The sequence below is a fragment of the Homarus americanus genome, unplaced genomic scaffold (assembly GCF_018991925.1).
Source record: "Homarus americanus isolate GMGI-L3 unplaced genomic scaffold, GMGI_Hamer_2.0 scaffold15682, whole genome shotgun sequence".
NCBI classification, from domain to species: Eukaryota; Metazoa; Arthropoda; class Malacostraca; order Decapoda; family Nephropidae; genus Homarus; species Homarus americanus.
In genome coordinates, this window is record NW_024752436.1 from 161,280 (window position 1) to 179,675 (window position 18,396).

General features: G+C 50.6%; 2 protein-coding genes across 5 annotated transcripts in view; both read right to left on the reverse strand.

Annotated features, from left to right (window-relative positions):
* LOC121855089 (irregular chiasm C-roughest protein-like) overlaps positions 1-18,396 on the reverse strand; it is a 222,377-nt gene that overhangs the window by 154,474 nt on the left and 49,507 nt on the right. The window lies entirely within an intron of this gene.
* LOC121855091 (protein MTL1-like) lies at positions 2,318-2,968 on the reverse strand. The gene has a single exon (XM_042349922.1). The coding sequence runs from the start codon at positions 2,966-2,968 to the stop codon at positions 2,318-2,320; it is 651 nt and encodes a 216-aa protein (XP_042205856.1).

Sequence of the window (18,396 nt, forward strand, 5' to 3'; positions counted from 1 at the left end):
TTTTATATTTCCTCACTTTTTCCTCCTTTTTCCCCTCTTCAACATTTTATTTTTTCCTCATAGTAAAGTTCCTCTAGACTGTCATCTCGGGTCCTCTTATGAAACTTCGGCTTCAGTGAAAAAATTCCCCTAGACACCGCGATGGTCAGCTGAGGAAGGTGAGGAGGAGGGGGTGGGGGGGAGAAGAGGCCATGGGTTTAAACAGTAGATAGGGGGAGATATAGGAAGTTGGGGATGAGAGAACAAATGCTGTGCTAAGTAAGGGATTTTTTAGTCTTGGGGTGAGGGAGAGATAGATATGGGGTGTTAAGAGAGATTTGGGGTATGGGAGTCTGAGGAGGGAGCTGAGAGAGAGACAGAAAATAATCATGTTGCTCTTGGGAGTGAAGGTTGGTGAAGAAAGCCTTGAGGAGGGAACGTCTGAAGCCTTACACGTCCTCGCCTCACACCACGCGGCTGTTCCAAGTCCCAGGAATTCTCAACTGAAGGTCTTCGCCTTCCTGTGGTACTCACCCGACTACTACCACCACCACCACGCTCAACCTTAACTCATTCACCTTCACACAAGATGTTCCGCATTAATGCTGCCATGTGGTCTAAAACTTAATCAGTTCTTAATGTTATTTAGTTTTTAGAGTTCAGTCATAAATAAGTAGTCATTCTTAACGCCAAATAACCGTCGTGTCTTGTCAAAATCCTAACTGTAAAAAGTGTTGTAAATAATAAATCAACAGGTTTGGGTTTTGACGTAAACACACGAAAGGAAAGATTGGCGGACTGTAAATGTATGTTGAGAGAACTTGAGGGTCAACGTTGTCTGGTCACTCACGCGCGTCTCTATAAGATTGGAAAATTACTTGTTTTCTCGTGTTAACTCACAACATAGGAGACACCTGGGGTCCAGAACTAAACAGAGAGTTTCTCCTCCTATGCTATACATCATTGTTAATCCTACTGGAGGGAAGCATGAGAGAAAACCCTGGAATTCATTGGAAAAAAAAGAAACAGTTAACAAGGAATGTCTAGGAGCATTAACTCACCGCCTCTGAAGTAAGTCTCCACACCTGCTTCACACCTTTGTCACCACACCTGTCCTCATTCAGATACCTACAACAGTGGACAAAACTTGGTCAAAAAGAAAATAACTTTACAGTACTATAGCGTTAGGTTAGGTTAGGCAAGGTTAGGTTAGGTTAGGTTAAGTTAGGTTAGGTGCTAATTACACATGGGTAGATAATTGACGACAAGACATATTAACTAAGGCCGAGTTTATGCCTTTACTTATGGTCGAACACGCGATATATCTCCTGGTTCAGATGACTGGGTCGACCCCTTGGGAGGATCTTCCTGCCAAGTATCAAAATATCCTCACACCCCCTCACCAGTTATTACCTTCACATGTTAACACAGTCCACAGACGTGTAGGAGGAGGACGTGGCCACAGACGTGTAGGAGGAGGACGTGACCACAGACGTGTAGGAGGAGGACGTGGCCACAGACGTGTAGGAGGAGGACGTGGCCACAGACGTGTAGGAGGACGTGACCACAGACGTGTGGGGAGGAGGAGGACGTGGCTGGAGCGTGTAGGAGGAGGAGGACTACAGACGTGGGAGGAGGACGTGGCCACAGACGTGTAGGAGGAGGACGTAGCCACAGACGTGTAGGAGGAGGACGTGGCCACAGACGTGTAGGAGGAGGACGTGACCACAGACGTGTAGGGAGGAGGACGTGGCCACAGACGTGTAGGGAGGAGGACGTGGCCACAGACGTGTAGGAGGAGGACATACAGACGTGTAGGGAGGAGGACGTGGCCACAGACGTTAGGGAGGATGACGGCCACAGACGTGTAGGAGGGAGGACGTGGCCACAGACGTGTAGGAGGGAGGACGTGGCCACAGACGTGTAGGAGGAAGACGTGGCCACAGACGTGTGGGAGGAGGACGTGGCCTCAGACGTAGGAGGACGTGGCCACAGACGTGTAGGAGGGGAGGACGTGGCCACAGACGTGTAGGAGGAGGACATGGCCACAGACGTGTAGGAGGAGGACGTGGCCACAGACGTGTAGGAGGACGTGGCCACAGACGTGTAGGGAGGAGGACGTGGCCACAGACGTGTAGGGAGGAGGACGTGGCCTGAACTGTAGGAGGAGGATGAGCACAGACGTGTAGGAGGGAGGACGTGGCCATGGGCAGTGTAGGAGGAGGACGTGGCCACAGACGTGTAGGAGGAGGACGTGGCCACAGACGTGTAGGAGGAGGACGTGGCCACAGACGTGTAGGAGGAGGACGTGGCCACAGACGTGTAGGAGGAGGACGTATTACAGACGTGTAGGAGGGAGGACATGGCCACAGACGTGTAGGAGGGAGGACGTGGCCACAGACGTGTAGGAGGAGGACGTGGCCACAGACGTGTAGGAGGAGGACGTGACCACAGACGTGTAAGAGGAGGACGTGGCCACAGACGTGTAGGAGGAGGACGTGGCCATGGACGTGTAGGAGGAGGACGTGGCCTGGGCAGTGTAGGAGGGAGGAGGACGTGGCCACAGACGTGTAGGAGGGAGGACGTGGCTATAGACGTGTAGGAGGGAGGACGTGGCCACAGACGTGTAGGAGGGAGGACGTGGCCATAGACGTGTGGGAGGTGGACTTGGCCACAAACGTGTAGGAGACTGACGTGGCCATAGACGTGTAGGAGACTGACTTGTACAGTCGTGTAGGAGGAGGACGTGGCCATAGACGTGTAGGGTGGACTTGGCCACAGACATGTAGGAGGCTGACATGGCCACAGGCGTGTAGGAGGAGGACGTGGCCATAGACGTGTAGGAGGAGGCGTGGCCACAGACGTGTGGGAGGAGGACGTGGCCTGAGCGTGTAGAGGCTGACTTGGCCACAGACGTGTAGGAGGTGGACTTGGCCTGAGCGGTAGGAGAGGCTGACGTGGCCTCAGACGTGTAGGAGAACGTGGCCATAGACCTGTAGGAGGCGGCGTGGCCACAGACGTGGGGAAGGCTGACATGGCCACAGGCGTGTAGGAGGAGGACGTGGCCATAGCGTGGGGAGGAAGACGTGGCCACAGACGTGTAGAGGTGGACTTGGCCTGAGCGATGTAGGAGGAGGGCGTGGTCACAGGGGTGTAGGAGGAGGACGTGGCCACAGACGTGTAGGAGGTGGACTTGGCCACAGACGTGTAGGAGGAGGGCGTGGCCACAGGGGTGTAGGAGGAAAACGTGGCCACAGACGTGTAGGAGGAGAACGTGGCTAATAGACCTCTAGGAGGCTGACGTGGCTACAGACGTGTGGGAGGAGGCATGGCCACAGGCGTGTGGGAGGAGGACGTGGCCATAGACGTGTGGGATGAGGGACGTGGCCACAGACGTGTAGGAGGTGGACTTGGCTAAGCAGGTGTAGGAGGAGGCATAGGCCACAGACGTGTAGGAGGAGGACATGCTGGGCATTGGGAGGAGGGACATTAGCCAGAACGTGTAGAAGGTGGACTTGGCCACAGACGTGTAGGAGGACGGCCACAGACTTGTAAGAGGGACGTGGCCTGGCGGACGTGTGGAGGAGGACGTGGCTACAGACGTGTAGAAGGTGGACTTGGCCACAGACGTGTAGGAGGAGGACGTGGCCATAGACGTGTAGGAGGTGGACTTGGTCTGAGCAGTGTAGGAGGAGGGCGTGGCCACAGACGTGTAGGAGAGGGACGTGGCCAGAGACGTGTAGAAGGCTGACTTGGCCACAGACGTGTGGGAGGTGGACTTGGCCTGAGCGTGTGGGAGGAGGCTGACGTGGCCACAGACATGTAGGAGAGGAACGTGGCCATAGACCTGTAGGAGGCTGACGTAGCCTGGCAGTGTAGGGAGGCTGACATAGCCAGGGCGTGTAGGGAGGACGTGGCCATAGACGTGTAGGAGGACGTGGCCACAGACGTGTAGGAGGAGGGCGTGGCCACAGGGGTGTTGGAGGAAGACGTGGCCACAGACGTGTGGGAGGTGGACTTGGCCACGAACGCGTGTAGGAGGTGGTCTGGGGGTGTAGGAGGAGGACGTGGCCACAGACGTGTAGGAGGGTGGACTTGGCCAGAGCGTGTAGGAGGAGGCGTGGCCACAGGGGTGTAGGAGGAAAGCAGTGGCCAGGGCAGTGTAGGAGGGCGTGGCCATATGACCTCTGGAGGCGTGGCCACAGACGTGTAGGAGGAGGACGTGGCCATAGACGTGTAGGGAGGAGGACGTGGCCACAGACGTGTAGGAGGTGGACAGCCTAGACGTGTAGGAGGAGGGCATGGCCACAGACGTGTAGGAGGAGGACGTGGCCACAGACGTGTGGAGGAGGAGGACGTGGCCACAGACGTGTAGAAGGTGGACTTGGCCACAGACGTAGTGGGAGGACGTGGCCACAGACTTGTAAGAGGAGGACGTGGCCAGGGCGTGTAGAGGAGGACGTACAGACGTGTAGAAGGTGGACTTGGCCACAGACGTGTAGGAGGGAGGACGTGGCCACAGACGTGTAGGAAGAGGACGTGGCCACAGGCGTGTAGGAGGACGTGGCCCTGAGGCGTGTTGGAGGAGGACGTGGCCACAGACGTGTAGAAGGTGGACTTGGCCAACAGACGTGTAGGAGGGAGGACGTGGCCACAGACGTGTTGAGGTGTGGAAGACTGTGGGAGGACGTGTACAGACGTGTAGGGAGGAGGGCGTGGCCACAGGGTGTAGGAGGGACGCCCAGGCGTAGGAGGTTTGGGCGACGTGTAGAAGGAGGCACAGCGGTGTAGGAGGAAGACGTGGCACACAGACGTGTGGGAGGAGGACGTGGCCACAGACGTGTAGAAGGTGGACTTGGCCACAGACGTTAGGAGGAGGACGTGGCCTGGACGTGTAGGGAGGGAGGACTGGCCACAGGCGTGTAGGAGGAGGAGGACATAGCACAGGCGTGTAGGAGGAGGACGTGGCCACAGACGTGTAGAAGGTGGACTTGGCCTGGGCGATGTAGGAGGAGGACGTGTACAGACGTGTAGGATGAGGACGTGGCCAAAGCGTGTAGGAGGAGGACGTGGCCATAGACGTGTAGGAGGTGGACGTGGCCACAGACGTGTAGGAGGTGGACTTGGCCACACAGACGTGTAGGAGGAGGGCGTGGCCACAGGGGTGTAGGATGAGACGTGGCCACAGGCGTGTAGGAGGAGGAGGGGCGTGGCACAGGGGTGTAGGAGGGAGGACGTGGCCACAGACGTGTAAGAGGTGGACTTGGCCACAGACGTGTAGGAGGAGGACGTGGCCACAGACGTGTAGGGAGGAGGGCGTGGCCACAGACGTGTAGGGAGGCGGGACGTGGCCAAAGACGTGTAGGAGGAAGACGTGGCCACAGACGTGTAGAGGAGGACGTGGCCACAGACGTGTAGGAGGACTTGGCCACAGACGTGTAGGAGGAGGGCGTGGCCACAGACGTGTAGGAGGAGGACGTGGCCATAGACGTGTAGGAGGAAGACGTGGCCACAGACGTGTAGAGGAGGACGGTGGCCTGGACGTGTAGGAGGATGTGGCCACAGGCGTGTAGGAGGAGGACGTGACCATAGACGTGTGGGAGGTGGACTTGGCCACAGACGTGTAGGAGGAAGGACGTGGCCACTGACATGTAGGAGGAAGGACGGCCACTGACATGAGGAGGAGGTGGACTTGGCCACAGACGTGTGAGGAGGACGTGGCCACAGACGTGTAGGAGGCGGACGTGGCCACAGACGTGTAGGAAGGTGGACGTGGCCTACAGACGTGTAGAGGAGGGTGGACGTACAGACGTGTAGGAGGCGGACGGCCACAGACGTGTAGAGGTGGACTTGGCCACAGACGTGTGAGAGGAGGACGTGGCCACAGACGTGTAGGGAAGGGGACGTGGCCACAGACTGTAGGAGGGAGGGACGGCCACAGACGTGTAGGAGGAGGACGTGGCCACAGACGTGTAGGAGGGAGGACGTGGCCACAGACGTAGGGAGGAGGACAGCAATAGACGTGTAGGAGGGAGGACGTGGCCACAGACGTGTGGGAGGAGGACGTGGCCACAGACGTGTAGGAGGAGGACGTGGCCACACAGACGTGTAGGAGGAGGACGTGGCCACAGACGTGGGGAGGACGTGACCACAGACGTAGGGGGAGGACGTGGCCACAGACGTAGGAGGACGGATGGCTAAGAGACGTGTAGGAGGAGGACACAGACGTAGGATGAGGACGTACAGACGTGTAGGGAGGAGGACGTGGCCATACGTGTAGGAGGAGGACGGCTACAGACGTGTAGGGAGGAGGACAGGCTACAGACGTGTAGGGAGGAGGACGTGGCTAGACGTGGGGGAGGAGGACGTGGCCACACACGTGGGGAGGAGGACGTGACCACAGACGTGTGGGAGGAGGACGTGGCTACAGACGTAGGAGGAGGACGGCTAAGACGTGTAAGAGGAGGACGTTGCCACAGATGTAGGAGGAGGACGCTACAGACGTGAGAGGGGACGTGGCTATAGACGTGTAGGAGGAGGACGTAGGGCACAGACGTGTAGGGAGGAGGACGTACAGACGTGTAGGGAGGTGGACTGGCCACAAACGTGTAGGGAGACTAACGTGGCCATAGACGTGTAGGAGATGGGACTTGGCCACAGTCGTGTAGGAGGAGGACGGCTAGACGTGTAGGAGGTGGACTTGGCCACAGACGTGTAGGAGGCTGACATAGCCACAGGCGTGTAGGGAGGAGGACGTGGCCACAGACGTGTAGGAGGTGGACTGCCACAAACGTGTAGGAGACTGATGGACACAGACGTGTAGGAGACTGACTTGGCCACAGTCGTGTTGGAGGAGGACGTGCATAGACGTAGGGAGGTGGACTGGCCACAGACGTGTAGGAGGCTGGACACACAGGCGTGTAGGAGGAGGACGTGGCCACAGACGTGTAGGAGGTGACACACAGACGTGTAGAGGAGGGAGTGTACACAGACGTGTAGAGGAGGATGCATGAGACGTGTAGAAGGCTGAAGCCAAGACGTAGGAGGTGGACTTGGGCACAGACGTGGGGAGGCTGACGTATCACAGACGTGTGGGAGGGAGGACATGCTGGTTAGGAGGCTGGACGTGCTCACAGACGTGTAGGAGGCTGACATGGACACAGGCGTGTAGGAGAGACGGCCATAGACGTGTAGGAGGAGACGTGGCCACAGATGGGGAGGAGGCGTGCACAGGGGTGTAGGAGGAAGACGTGCTGCAGACGTAGGAGGTGGACTAGCCAGACGTGTAGGGAGGAGGTGTCACAGGGGTTAGGAGGAGGACGTGGCCACAGACGTGTAGAGGTGGGACGGCTACAGACGTGTAGGAGGAGGGCGTGGCCACAGGGGTGGTGGAGGAAGACGTACACAGACGTGTAGGGAGGAGAACGGGCTATAGACCTGTAGAGGGAGGCTGATGGCTACAGACGTAGGAGGCTGAAGAGACACAGGCGTGTAGGAGGAGGGACGGGCCATAGACGTGTAGGAGGAGGACGTAGCACAGACGTGTAGGAGGTGGACTTGGCCACAGACGTAGGAGAGGGCACACACAGACGTGTAGGAGGAGGACGAAGGCTGCAGACGTGGAGGAGGACGTGGTCTACAGACGTGTAGAAGGTGGACTTGGCTACAGACGTAGGAGGAGGACGTGGCTACAGTATTGTAGGAGGACACAGAGACGTGTAGGAGGGGAGGACGTGGCTACAGACGTGGGAAGGTGGACACAGACGTGGTGGGAGGAGGACGGGCAGACGTGTAGAAGAGGACGTATACAGGCGTGTAGGAGGAGGACGTAGCAAGAGGTGTAGGAGGAGGAGGCCACAGACGTGGGTGGACTTGGCCACAGACGTGTAGGAGGAGGACGTATACAGGCGTGTAGGAGAGGACGTGGCCATAGACGTGTAGGGAGGAGGACGTGGACACAGACGTGTAGGAGGAGGGCGTGGCACAGGGGTGTAGGAGGAGGATGGCTACAGACGTGTAGGAGGTGGACGGCACAGACGGGGAGGAGGGTGGCCACAGGGGTGTGGAGGAAGATGACACAGACGTGTAGGAGGAGGACGTGGCTACAGACGTGTAGAAGGTGGACGGCTACAGACGTGTAGGGAGGAGGATGCTACAGACGTGTAGGGAGGAGGACGTATACAGGCGTGTAGGAGGAGGACGGAAGGCGGTGCGTGTAGGGAGAGGACGGGCTACAGACGTAGAAGGTGGGACTTGGCACAGACGTGTAGGAGGAGGACGTACAGACGTGGGAGGATGGGGACGATACAGGCGTGTAGGAGGGAGGACGTGGCCATGACGTGTAGGAGGTGGGACGTGGCCACAGACGTGTAGGAGGTGGACTGGCCACAGACTTGTAGGAGGAGGGCGTGCACAGGGGTGTAGGATGAGACGTGCATACAGGCGTGTAGGGAGGAGGGTGGCTACAGGGGTGTAGGAGGAGGACGTGGCACAGACGTGTAGGAGGTGGACGGCTACAGACGTGTAGGGAGGAGAACATGGAGACGTGTAGGAGACATGTACACAGACGTAGAGGAAGTGGATGGGCCAAAGACGTGTAGGAGGAAGACATGGCACAGACGTGTAGAGGAGGACGTGGACAGACGTGTAGGAGGAGGACTGCACACAGACGTGTAGGAGGAGGGCGTAAGGCCAGACGTAGGAGGCGGACGTGGCTATAGACGTAGGAGGAAGACGTGGCCACAGACGTGGGGGAGGAGGACGTGGGCTACAGACGTGTAGGAGGACGGATCACAGGCGTGTAGGAGGAGGACGTGACCATAGACGTGTAGGGAGACTTGGCCACAGACGTGTAGGAGGACTTGGCCACAGACGTGTAGGAGGAAGGACGTGGCCACTGACATGTAGGAGGAAGGACGTGGCCACTGACATGTAGGAGGTGGACTTGGCCACAGACGTGTAGGAGGCGGACGTGGCCACAGACGTGTAGGAGGCGGACGTGGCCACAGACGTGTAGGAGGCGGACGTGGCCACAGACGTGTAGGAGGTGGACGTGGCCACAGACGTGTAGGAGGCGGACGTGGCCATGGGGACGTTGGGTAGATGTTACAATGTATTCCTGGCTGGTATAATTTACACTTACCATCAACAGATAACAATTAACTGAGATAGAACTGTAGTAAGAACTGCCCAGGAATATAAGGGTAATAAAACAGTGCCCAAGTAATATAGAACAAGTCGAGGAGGAGAGTTCGTTAAAAGCCTCACTCAATAGACACGTGACAGATATCGTAAAATATCGCTATCGGCATTATAACAATATTTATTTCGACTAATTAGGCATGTGTGTTAGTCATTCAACCTCTGATAAAACTAATCATTAACATTTTAACTAATGCGGCTGTTAATTTAGATTTTTCCCAAACGAATCATTTATCGCCGAATTAAAGCGAATATTATCATTCATTACGCCCCACCTAACACACTTTATTTCTTACCTGTTGTTTTATCTGTCAAAATATACCTTCCTTGGGGTCTGTTTTATATTAACATCTTGGATAATTCTTCACTATTAATTACCATTTTCCTTATTGACCTCACTATATATATTTACTTGAGCTTGGTGAGGCAGTAATGTATTTTTGTGATTCCTTTGTGATTTTCTCCTCGTGATTCACCTGCTGTTAGTTCTTAGTTATAGTACAATATTTCACTTTATTTTGGGTATTATTATTGCTCATCCACAACACCTCCCTCCTCCCGCCGTCCTCACACTCTTCACGCTAACTCCCGCTACTCGACATTTGTCCTCATATATCCACCTTATTTCCTCCTCCCGCCGTCCTCACACTCTTCACGCTAACTCCCGCTACTCGACATTTGTCCTCATATATCCACCTTATTTCACCTGTATTCTATAAATATCTTACCTCTCCCTCGCCTCCTATTTTTCACCTCCACTTCACCTCATTATTCATTTACACTTAAGCTCTCTTCTCCCTCTCTCCAAGTGCTGAGAATTTCCCCTTCAATTTATTCACATCACTTACTCGTTTACGCGTATTATCCCTCTCTCTCTTACTCATTACTCACCTGCGTGTTCACCCTCTTTAGCCTCTATTACTCACATTCATTGCCTCCACTTATGTACGTCTTCTAAGTCTGTATTTTTTTCATAATTATTCATATTTGGGTGAATAAAGACATTTCCAAGGGTCTGATTTATATTGATATAATTAATTAAGTAAATATGATAATACATAACTCTATCTCCCTATACTTATATATATATATATATATATATATATATATATATATATATATATATATATATATATATATATATATATATATATATATATATATATTACCCCTTACCTCTTCCCCTTTATGTATATTACCCCATTAACTCCACCCCTTTATGTATATTACCCCTTTAACTCTACCCCTTTATGTATATTACCCCTTACCTCTACCCCTTTATGCATATTACCCCTTTAACTCGACCCTTTAAAGCACGATATTACGGCCGCCTCCCCCTTCTCACAGGCCAGGTGGTGGTGATAGAGGTGAGGGTGAGGGGAGACTCGCCCTCTGTCACCTGAGTAACCCACACAGGTAATGACCGGGCTCAGGTGACTCCTTACCCACTCAATGACTCATCTGGGGATTCCTCGCTCACCTGGAGGCTTGTTACTCCCTCACCTGGTGGCTTGTTACTCCCTCACCTGGTGGCTTGTTACTCCCTCACCTGGTGGCTTGTTACTCACCTATTGACTCATAGCTCACCTGGTGACTCATAACTCACCTGGTGGCTCATAATTCACCTGGCAACTCATAACTCACCTGGTAACTCATAACTCTCCTGGTGACTCATAACTCACCTGGTGACTCATAACGCACTCAAGTCCCTCGGAGTTCCTGCACCCGAACTCCTCAGTGTTTACTCAACATTCATACGTCCCAAGCTCACCTATGCCTCCCCTACCTGGTCTTCCTCCCTAAATGCCACACAATGTAAACACCTAGAAAAAGTGCAAAAGAGGGCATGCAAGATTATTCTCTCCCCTTCCTACTCCACATATCAAGAAGCGCTCAACACACTGACCCTCTCGGCTCGCACTGACCATCACCACGACCTCATCTGCAAATTTGGTGAGAAGCTTCTGCACCATCCTCGACACCGGCTCCAACTACCACCCGAGATCCCTCGCCCGAGAATTGCTGTTCGACACCACAACCGCATCTAGCCCATACGAGCACGAACTGATCGCTATAAGAACAGCCCAGTCCCAACCATTATAAAAATTATTAGTAACTTGTAATCAACCAGTGTATTCACTCCCAGTCAATCTTACTTTTTGCACTGTCACATGTTGAAATGCCCTGTATTTTGAGCTTCTCCCCACCTAGTTATTATATATCATATTTGTATCACTTATGTTACTTGTATATTATTTGTAAATCAAGAGACCCATCCCCCTATTATGTAACTGTATATTTTCAGCCTTCCGGTTGCCATGCTCTTTCAATAAACCGTTATTTATTATTATTATTATTATTATTATTATTATTATTATTATTATTATTATTATTAACTCACCTGGTGACTCATAACTCACCAGATGACTCATAACTCACCTAGTGACTCATTACACACATGGTAAAGCAACACTCACCTGACATCACGTTGTATCAGTTATTGTTAAAATATGGAACAGCAACATTAGTATGGGTTAAAATCTGTGTAAACAAAGGTAGGCTCATTTAGGTCCAAGTTCTTACCTGGCAAAAGTCACGTCTCTCTGACATTAGCTTATGGGTGTACTGAGATATTCTGGTGCTAGAGAGTTGTTGTTCTTCGAAGTTATTGACTGGTTAAGAATAGTTAGTCTTTCATTGATTGTTTGTTATGATGAGGGAGTGAAGTTGGAGTGAAGTTGGAGTGAAGATTTTGTTGTTGTTGTTTGGTGGATGTCTGAGGATACCTTAGAATATTTTGCTTCCCTTCCATCTCCTCATCTCAGTGTGGTAGATTGACAACCTCTGTCTTTGTCACACAGGGAATCGTTAATCCCCGTAGGAGTCAATTATTGGGATTATTTCCGTGTCTTGTGTCCATTAGCTGTGAGTGACACGTTAAGGAACCCCAGTATTTCTTTATATTCCTCCCTTAATGAGGAGTATTGATATTTGGTGAAGACTAAAATTTTAAGATATTACGAAAACTTTTACCTCGAGAGACAGGAGACCGAGCATTGTGGTGGTAGAGTTATAATTGTTTCTGGTTGATCCTCTTGTATGATTTAAAATGTTTATTCCATTATCTTCAGTTATCGTCAGTTCTTTACGTTTCCCGCCAATGTTTATACGCTGTTGATAAACCGTGAGACCTTATCAACACCTCCCCCCTCCCCCCTCACCAGCTACTCACCACACAATGCGTTACTCATTCCTGTTTCCTCTCCTAACAGTACAATTATGACCGACTTATTAGCCTGGAAATATTCAGAATTCAAAGGTATGGATAATTAAGGGTTGTCTTATTTAGTAAAGTTATTCATAGCAATACAGTGTGGATAGTGTGGATAGTGTGGATAGTATGGGTAGTGTGGACGGTGTGGTTAGTGTGGACAGTGTGGATAGTGTGGATAATGTTGACAGTGTGGATAGTGTGGATAGTATGGATAGTGTGGACAGTGTGGGTAGTGTGGACGGTGTGGATAGTGTGGACGGTGTGGATGATGTGGACAGTATGGCTGGTGTGGACAGTATGGATAGCGTGAACAGTGTAGACAATGTGGACAGGGTAGATGGTGTGGACAGTATGGATAGTGTGAACAGTGTAGACAATGTGGACAGGGTGGATGGTGTGGACAGTTTGGGTAGTATGGACGGTGTGGATAGTGTGGACAGTGTGGATAGTGTGGATAATGTTGACAGCGTGGACAGTATGGATAGTGTGGACAGTATGAATAGTGTGGACAGTGTATGGATAGTGTGGATAGTGTGGACAGTGTGGACAGTATGAATAGTGTGGATAGTGTGGACAGTATGAATAGTGTGGACAGTGTGTGGATAGTGTGGATATTGTGGATAGTGTGGACAGTGTGGATAGTGTGGATAGTGTGGACAATGTGGATAGTGTGGATAGTGTGGATAGTGTGGATAGTGTGGACAGTGTGGACAGTGTGGATAAAGTAAAATAAAGATCAATTCTTCAGTACACCTTAACCTCCTCAGCTGAAAGTTAAATACCCAGTTTGTAGCTGAGTCGACTGTGGGTATCTCTGATAAAGTAAAATAAAGATCAATTCTTCAGTACACCTTAACCTCCTCAGCTGAAAGTTAAATACCCAGTTTGTAGCTGAGTCGACTGTGGGTATCTCTCTCAGTGGCCAACTCATGGGACTCGAACCAACGATTATTGAGATAAGAGTCGAGTGCTATAGCCACTCGGCCACCGTAACCTACACTCACATTAGATACTATACTCAGGCTGAAGCAGTTCGGAGACTCGATAATGCAGTTCGAAATCTCAAGCATATTTTCCAAACTTTTCTTCGTGATTTATTTATCATTATGTATCGCTCGCTTGTATCCGAATTACCATCAGGTTATTATTTTTTGTATGTAATTCTAACCAACTTCTATTCTCTTAAACCCCAACGAATGTATAGGAAGAAGAAATTAAAAACTATTCTTCCTCCGGTTCTCTCGTATTGGAGGGTCATTTTTTTCTTTTCGATTTTCTCTTATTTTCGAGAGTTCATCCTCCAGGGGCGGTGACCTCCTGATGGAGCTCTTCAGAGTTTTAGTTGTCAGGTTTCACTTCTCCTCCGTCATCAGGTGTGTCTACTGCCTCATTTATTTTACTTCGACATGTGGGATGGGTGTGAGATGTGAGAAGAGGAAGGGGAGAGGTGAGGAAAGGAGGGTTGGAGGACTGGAGGAGGGGAGAGGTGGGAAGGAACGACTGGGAAAGGTGAGAAGGGGAGGACTGGGAGAGGGGAGGGGGAGGAATGGAAGAGGTGAAGAGGGGAAGACTCTGAAAGAAGGAGAGAAGGGAAGATTTGGAAGATGGAAGGTAGCAAGGGATGAGAGAGGGAAAGAGGGAGAGGAAACAGAGATTATATTGGGGAAGAGATGATGAAAATAGAGAGAACACGGAAAAGAAGAGGTTATATGAGAGAGATTACGAAGAGAAAGGAGAGAGGAAGAAGGGAGAAGAGAAACAAGAAGACAGATTGAAAGCAAAGAGGAAGAACCGAAAGAAAAACAAAAAGAGGACAAAAAGGTGAGAGAAGTAAAGAAAATAACAAGGGAGGTGGAAAGGAAGACGATAAACCCAGTTCGAAAGAGGAAGAGAGATAAAGTGTCAACATTCCTCTCTTATCTGACTGATGAGAGGAGGAGGAGGAGGAGGAGGTGTGGAAGGAGGAGGAGGAGGAGGAGGAGGAGCATGAGGTTGTTTGGGAGGAGGGAAAGGGGAGTGATGGTGGAAGACGAGGAAAAGAAGAAAAAAAGATAAAAGAAAGAAAAAGTGAGAAGTGGAATAGGAAGAATAGGAAATGAAGGAGGAAGAGGAGAAAGCAGGAGAAAGAGGAGGAAGCATGAGGAAGAAGAAGAGAAAGTATGAAGAGGGAGAGGAAGAAGAAAAAGTGGAAGAAAAGGGAACCCAAAACTATTTATTCAGCCAGATTGTTTACAAATACATATCGTCCATAAACCATTTCATCGTTGCAACTTGAGGACCCACCTGAAGATGTGGTCGACGAAGGAAGACGACCACACTAACAGGGGGTTCAAGCCATGAGTCCATCAGGTGAATATATCAAGAGAGTTACAACAATAAAAAAAAAATCTCATGTGTCTCAATATCGTTTGTAAATTTAGGATTAGATAAACAGTGTTGATCTTAATATCAGTTTTAGAATATTCTGAATCCACTTACCGATGATATATAGTCAAGATATGAAGGGGAGGAGAGGAGAAAGACGGGAGGGAGGGTATAATGGAGGAACAGCGCCGGACATGATGAGACGAGATTGTTGTAAGAGGTAACAGGATGGAACAGGATGGGACGGGATTTTTGTAACGGGTAAGAGCATGGAACAGGATGGGGTTGTATTCTTACAGAGGGTAACTGGATGGGTGGAGGTGATTGAGTAACACTTTCTAAACAGAGAGTTAAGATAGAGTGAGAGGTGTATGGTGTAGTGGGAGTGTATGTGTTAGGAGGATAATAGAGAGAGTGTTGGCAGAGATGATGTTGGAAAAGAAGCTGTTGAAAGAGGTGTTGGGAGAGGAGGTGTTGGAAGAGGAGGTGTTGGAAGAGGAGGTGTTGAGAGAGGAGGTGTTGGAAGAGGAGGTGGTGGAAGAGGTGTTGATAGAGGTAGTATCGAAAAAAATTACATGTTTAAAGTGGGAACTGTTGTCAGAGGGAATGTTGGAAGCAGGAGCGAGTTGGAAGAAGGGGAAAGTGCTTGTAATAATCATGGTTGTCAAGGATGGTGAAACACTGGTAAAGGGGAGGTGATAGGGAGACACAGTTCCCCTCACTAGCAATAAAGAGGGAAGCTAGTAAGAGAGAGAGAGAGAGAGAGAGAGAGAGAGAGAGAGAGAGAGAGAGAGAGAGAGAGAGAGAGAGAGAGCCTCTCGGCCAGAAAAGGGCTAAAGAGGAAGCTAGTAAGAGAGAGAGAGAGAGAGAGAGAGAGAGAGAGAGAGAGTCTTCTCACTAGCAATAAAGAGGGAAGGCAAGAGAGAGAGAGAGAGAGAGAGAGAGAGAGAGAGAGAGAGAGAGAGAGAGAGAGAGAGAGAGAGAGTTCTCTCTCACTAGCAATAAAGAGGGAAGCTAGTAAGAGAGAGAGAGAGAGAGAGAGAGAGAGAGAGAGAGAGAGAGAGAGAGAGAGAGAGAGAGAGAGAGTTCTCTCACTCAGGCAATAAAGAGGGAAGCCAGTAAGAGAGAGAGAGAGAGAGAGAGAGAGAGAGAGAGAGAGAGAGAGAGAGAGAGAGTTCTCTGGCTCAGTGCAAATAAAGAGGAAGCTAGTAAGAGAGAGAGAGAGAGAGAGAGTCTCTACTGCAATGGGAAGAGAGATCTTGATGTTTAGAGGGTAAGGAATAAGTGAGAGAGCGAATTCTGAATGGAAACATGTGTGTGTGTGTGTGTGTGTGTGTGTGTGTGTGTGTTAGATAAAATACAGAGTAACACCTGAAAAGAATATTAGATAACTAGTGAATGAAATGTAAACACTAATTTAAGGACGTCATCTCAAGGGTTCACATTAGCATAATACTGATATAGAAAGCTGTTCTTCTGTGTGTGTCCATACAGGAGACAATAATAGGCTGTAGTGGAAACCGTAAATCACTAGTACCGCGTCAACTATGAGTCTTTAGAGTGACTCCTAAACAATGTAAACAATTTCACCTGGTGGACGACAGGAATATTTGTAACTCCGTAATCCAGGTGAAATATTGGTATAAGGAGTCACCGTCAAAGATCACAGTTGACATGACGCTAGTTGTTTTGAGGGGGCCATAGACTCACTGCTTATGTCTCCTGGCACACATACACACACACACACACACACACACACACACACAGAGCAATATCAGGCCATCACTAACCACATAAAATAACTTACAATATAATATCATAATTGAGAATATAATGTCAACAAAGCCTTCAAGAGATACGAATCATATTTTAGGGGAATTTGACAATGAAGAATTATATCAAACACGATAATTAACTGGAGGAGACTTTTTGACATCGTGTGTGAGGAGAGACGAGGAGGGTGAAAGAAGATGTAAAACAGGAGGAGAGAAAGGATAAGATGGAAGGGAGGCGTAAACGAAGCAGAAAATACATGAGGGGAAAGGCGAGGGAAGGAAAGAGTAAGGGGAGGTGGAAGAGGGAAGAGGGGAGGGAAGTGGAGAGTATTTGGGGAGGAGAGAGAATGAGGTAGGAGAGGTAGAGGGGAGAGGCGGGGAGGGGCAGGAGAGGTAGAGGGGAGAGTGAGGGGTAGGAGAGGTAGAGGAGGAGGCGGGAGGGGAGAGGCGAGGCAGGAGAGAGGTAGAGGGAGAGGCGAGGGGTTGGAGAGGTAGAGGGAGAGGCGAGGTGGTAAAGAGAAGGGAAGGCAGGAGGTAGAGGGTAAAGTAGCTGAGAGAGGTAAAGGGAGAGACAAGAGGGTAGGAGAGGGAGGGGAGAGTGAGGTAGGAGAGTGCAGAGGGGAGAGGCGAGGGGTAGGGAGAGGTAGAGGGAGAGGAGGGTGGGAGAGTGTAGAGGGAGAGGTGAGGGGAGAGGTGAGGTAGGGAGAGGTGGGGAGGGGAGAGGCGAGGCTGGAGAGGTAGAGGGAGGAGGCGGGGAGGTAAAGAGAAGGCAGAGGTAGAGGGTGGGTGTGGCTGGAGGAGGTAAAGGGGAGAGGCGAGGTAGGGAGAGGTAGAGGGGAGAGGTGAGGTAGGGAGAGGTAGAGGGAAGGAGGTAGGGAGAGGTAAGAGGGAGAGGCGAGGGGTAGGAGAGGTAGAGGGGCAGGGGGAGAGAGGGAGAGGGGAGAGGCGAGGGGTAGGGGAGAGGTAGAGGGGAGAGACAGGGGAGAGGTGAGGGGTAGGAGAGAGAGGAGAGGTGAGAGTTGGGAGAGGAAGGGAGAGGAGGGTAAAGAGAAGGAAGTCAGAGGTAGAGGGTAAAGTATTGGAGAGGTAAAGGGGAGAGACGAGGGTTGGAGAGGTAGAGGGGAGAGGCGAGGGTAGGAGAGGTAGAGGGGAGAGGCGAGGGTAGGAGAGGTAGCGGGGAGAGGCGAGGGTAGGAGAGGTAGAGGGGAGAAGCGAGGGTAGGAGAGGTAGAGGGGAGAGGCGAGGTAAAGGAGAGAAGGGGAAACCAATGAGGTATTTAAACTCTCGTTAACTACCATACTCTTGTTACCCTCACGCTCGACGGGTATATATAAGCCTTCACAGCTTCAATAAAGCACACACACACACACACACACACACACACACACACACACACACACACACACACACACACACACACACACAGTACCTGGTCGTCATACATACTACTAAAACTTCTAATAACGGAAATATATAGGAATTAATAATATATAAAACGATATAGGTCTATATACACAAATGTTTATATAAACAATATATAAACTAGATATAAATCAATGTTGTATAAAAAGCTATACAGTTATATATACATAGTGGTGTAAAAGCTGTATTATTTTGGTTTATTGATACTGAATAACTTTACATCATTATTAACAATATACATAATAATAATACCAAAATACAGAATGAACTAAAGCCGGTAATGCCAACCAAGGTTCATACAAGACAAACTGTACTCCAAGGCCTGTGTAAAGTTAGCCCACTAAGTCCCAGACAAGACTAATTCTTAAACAAACTATTACA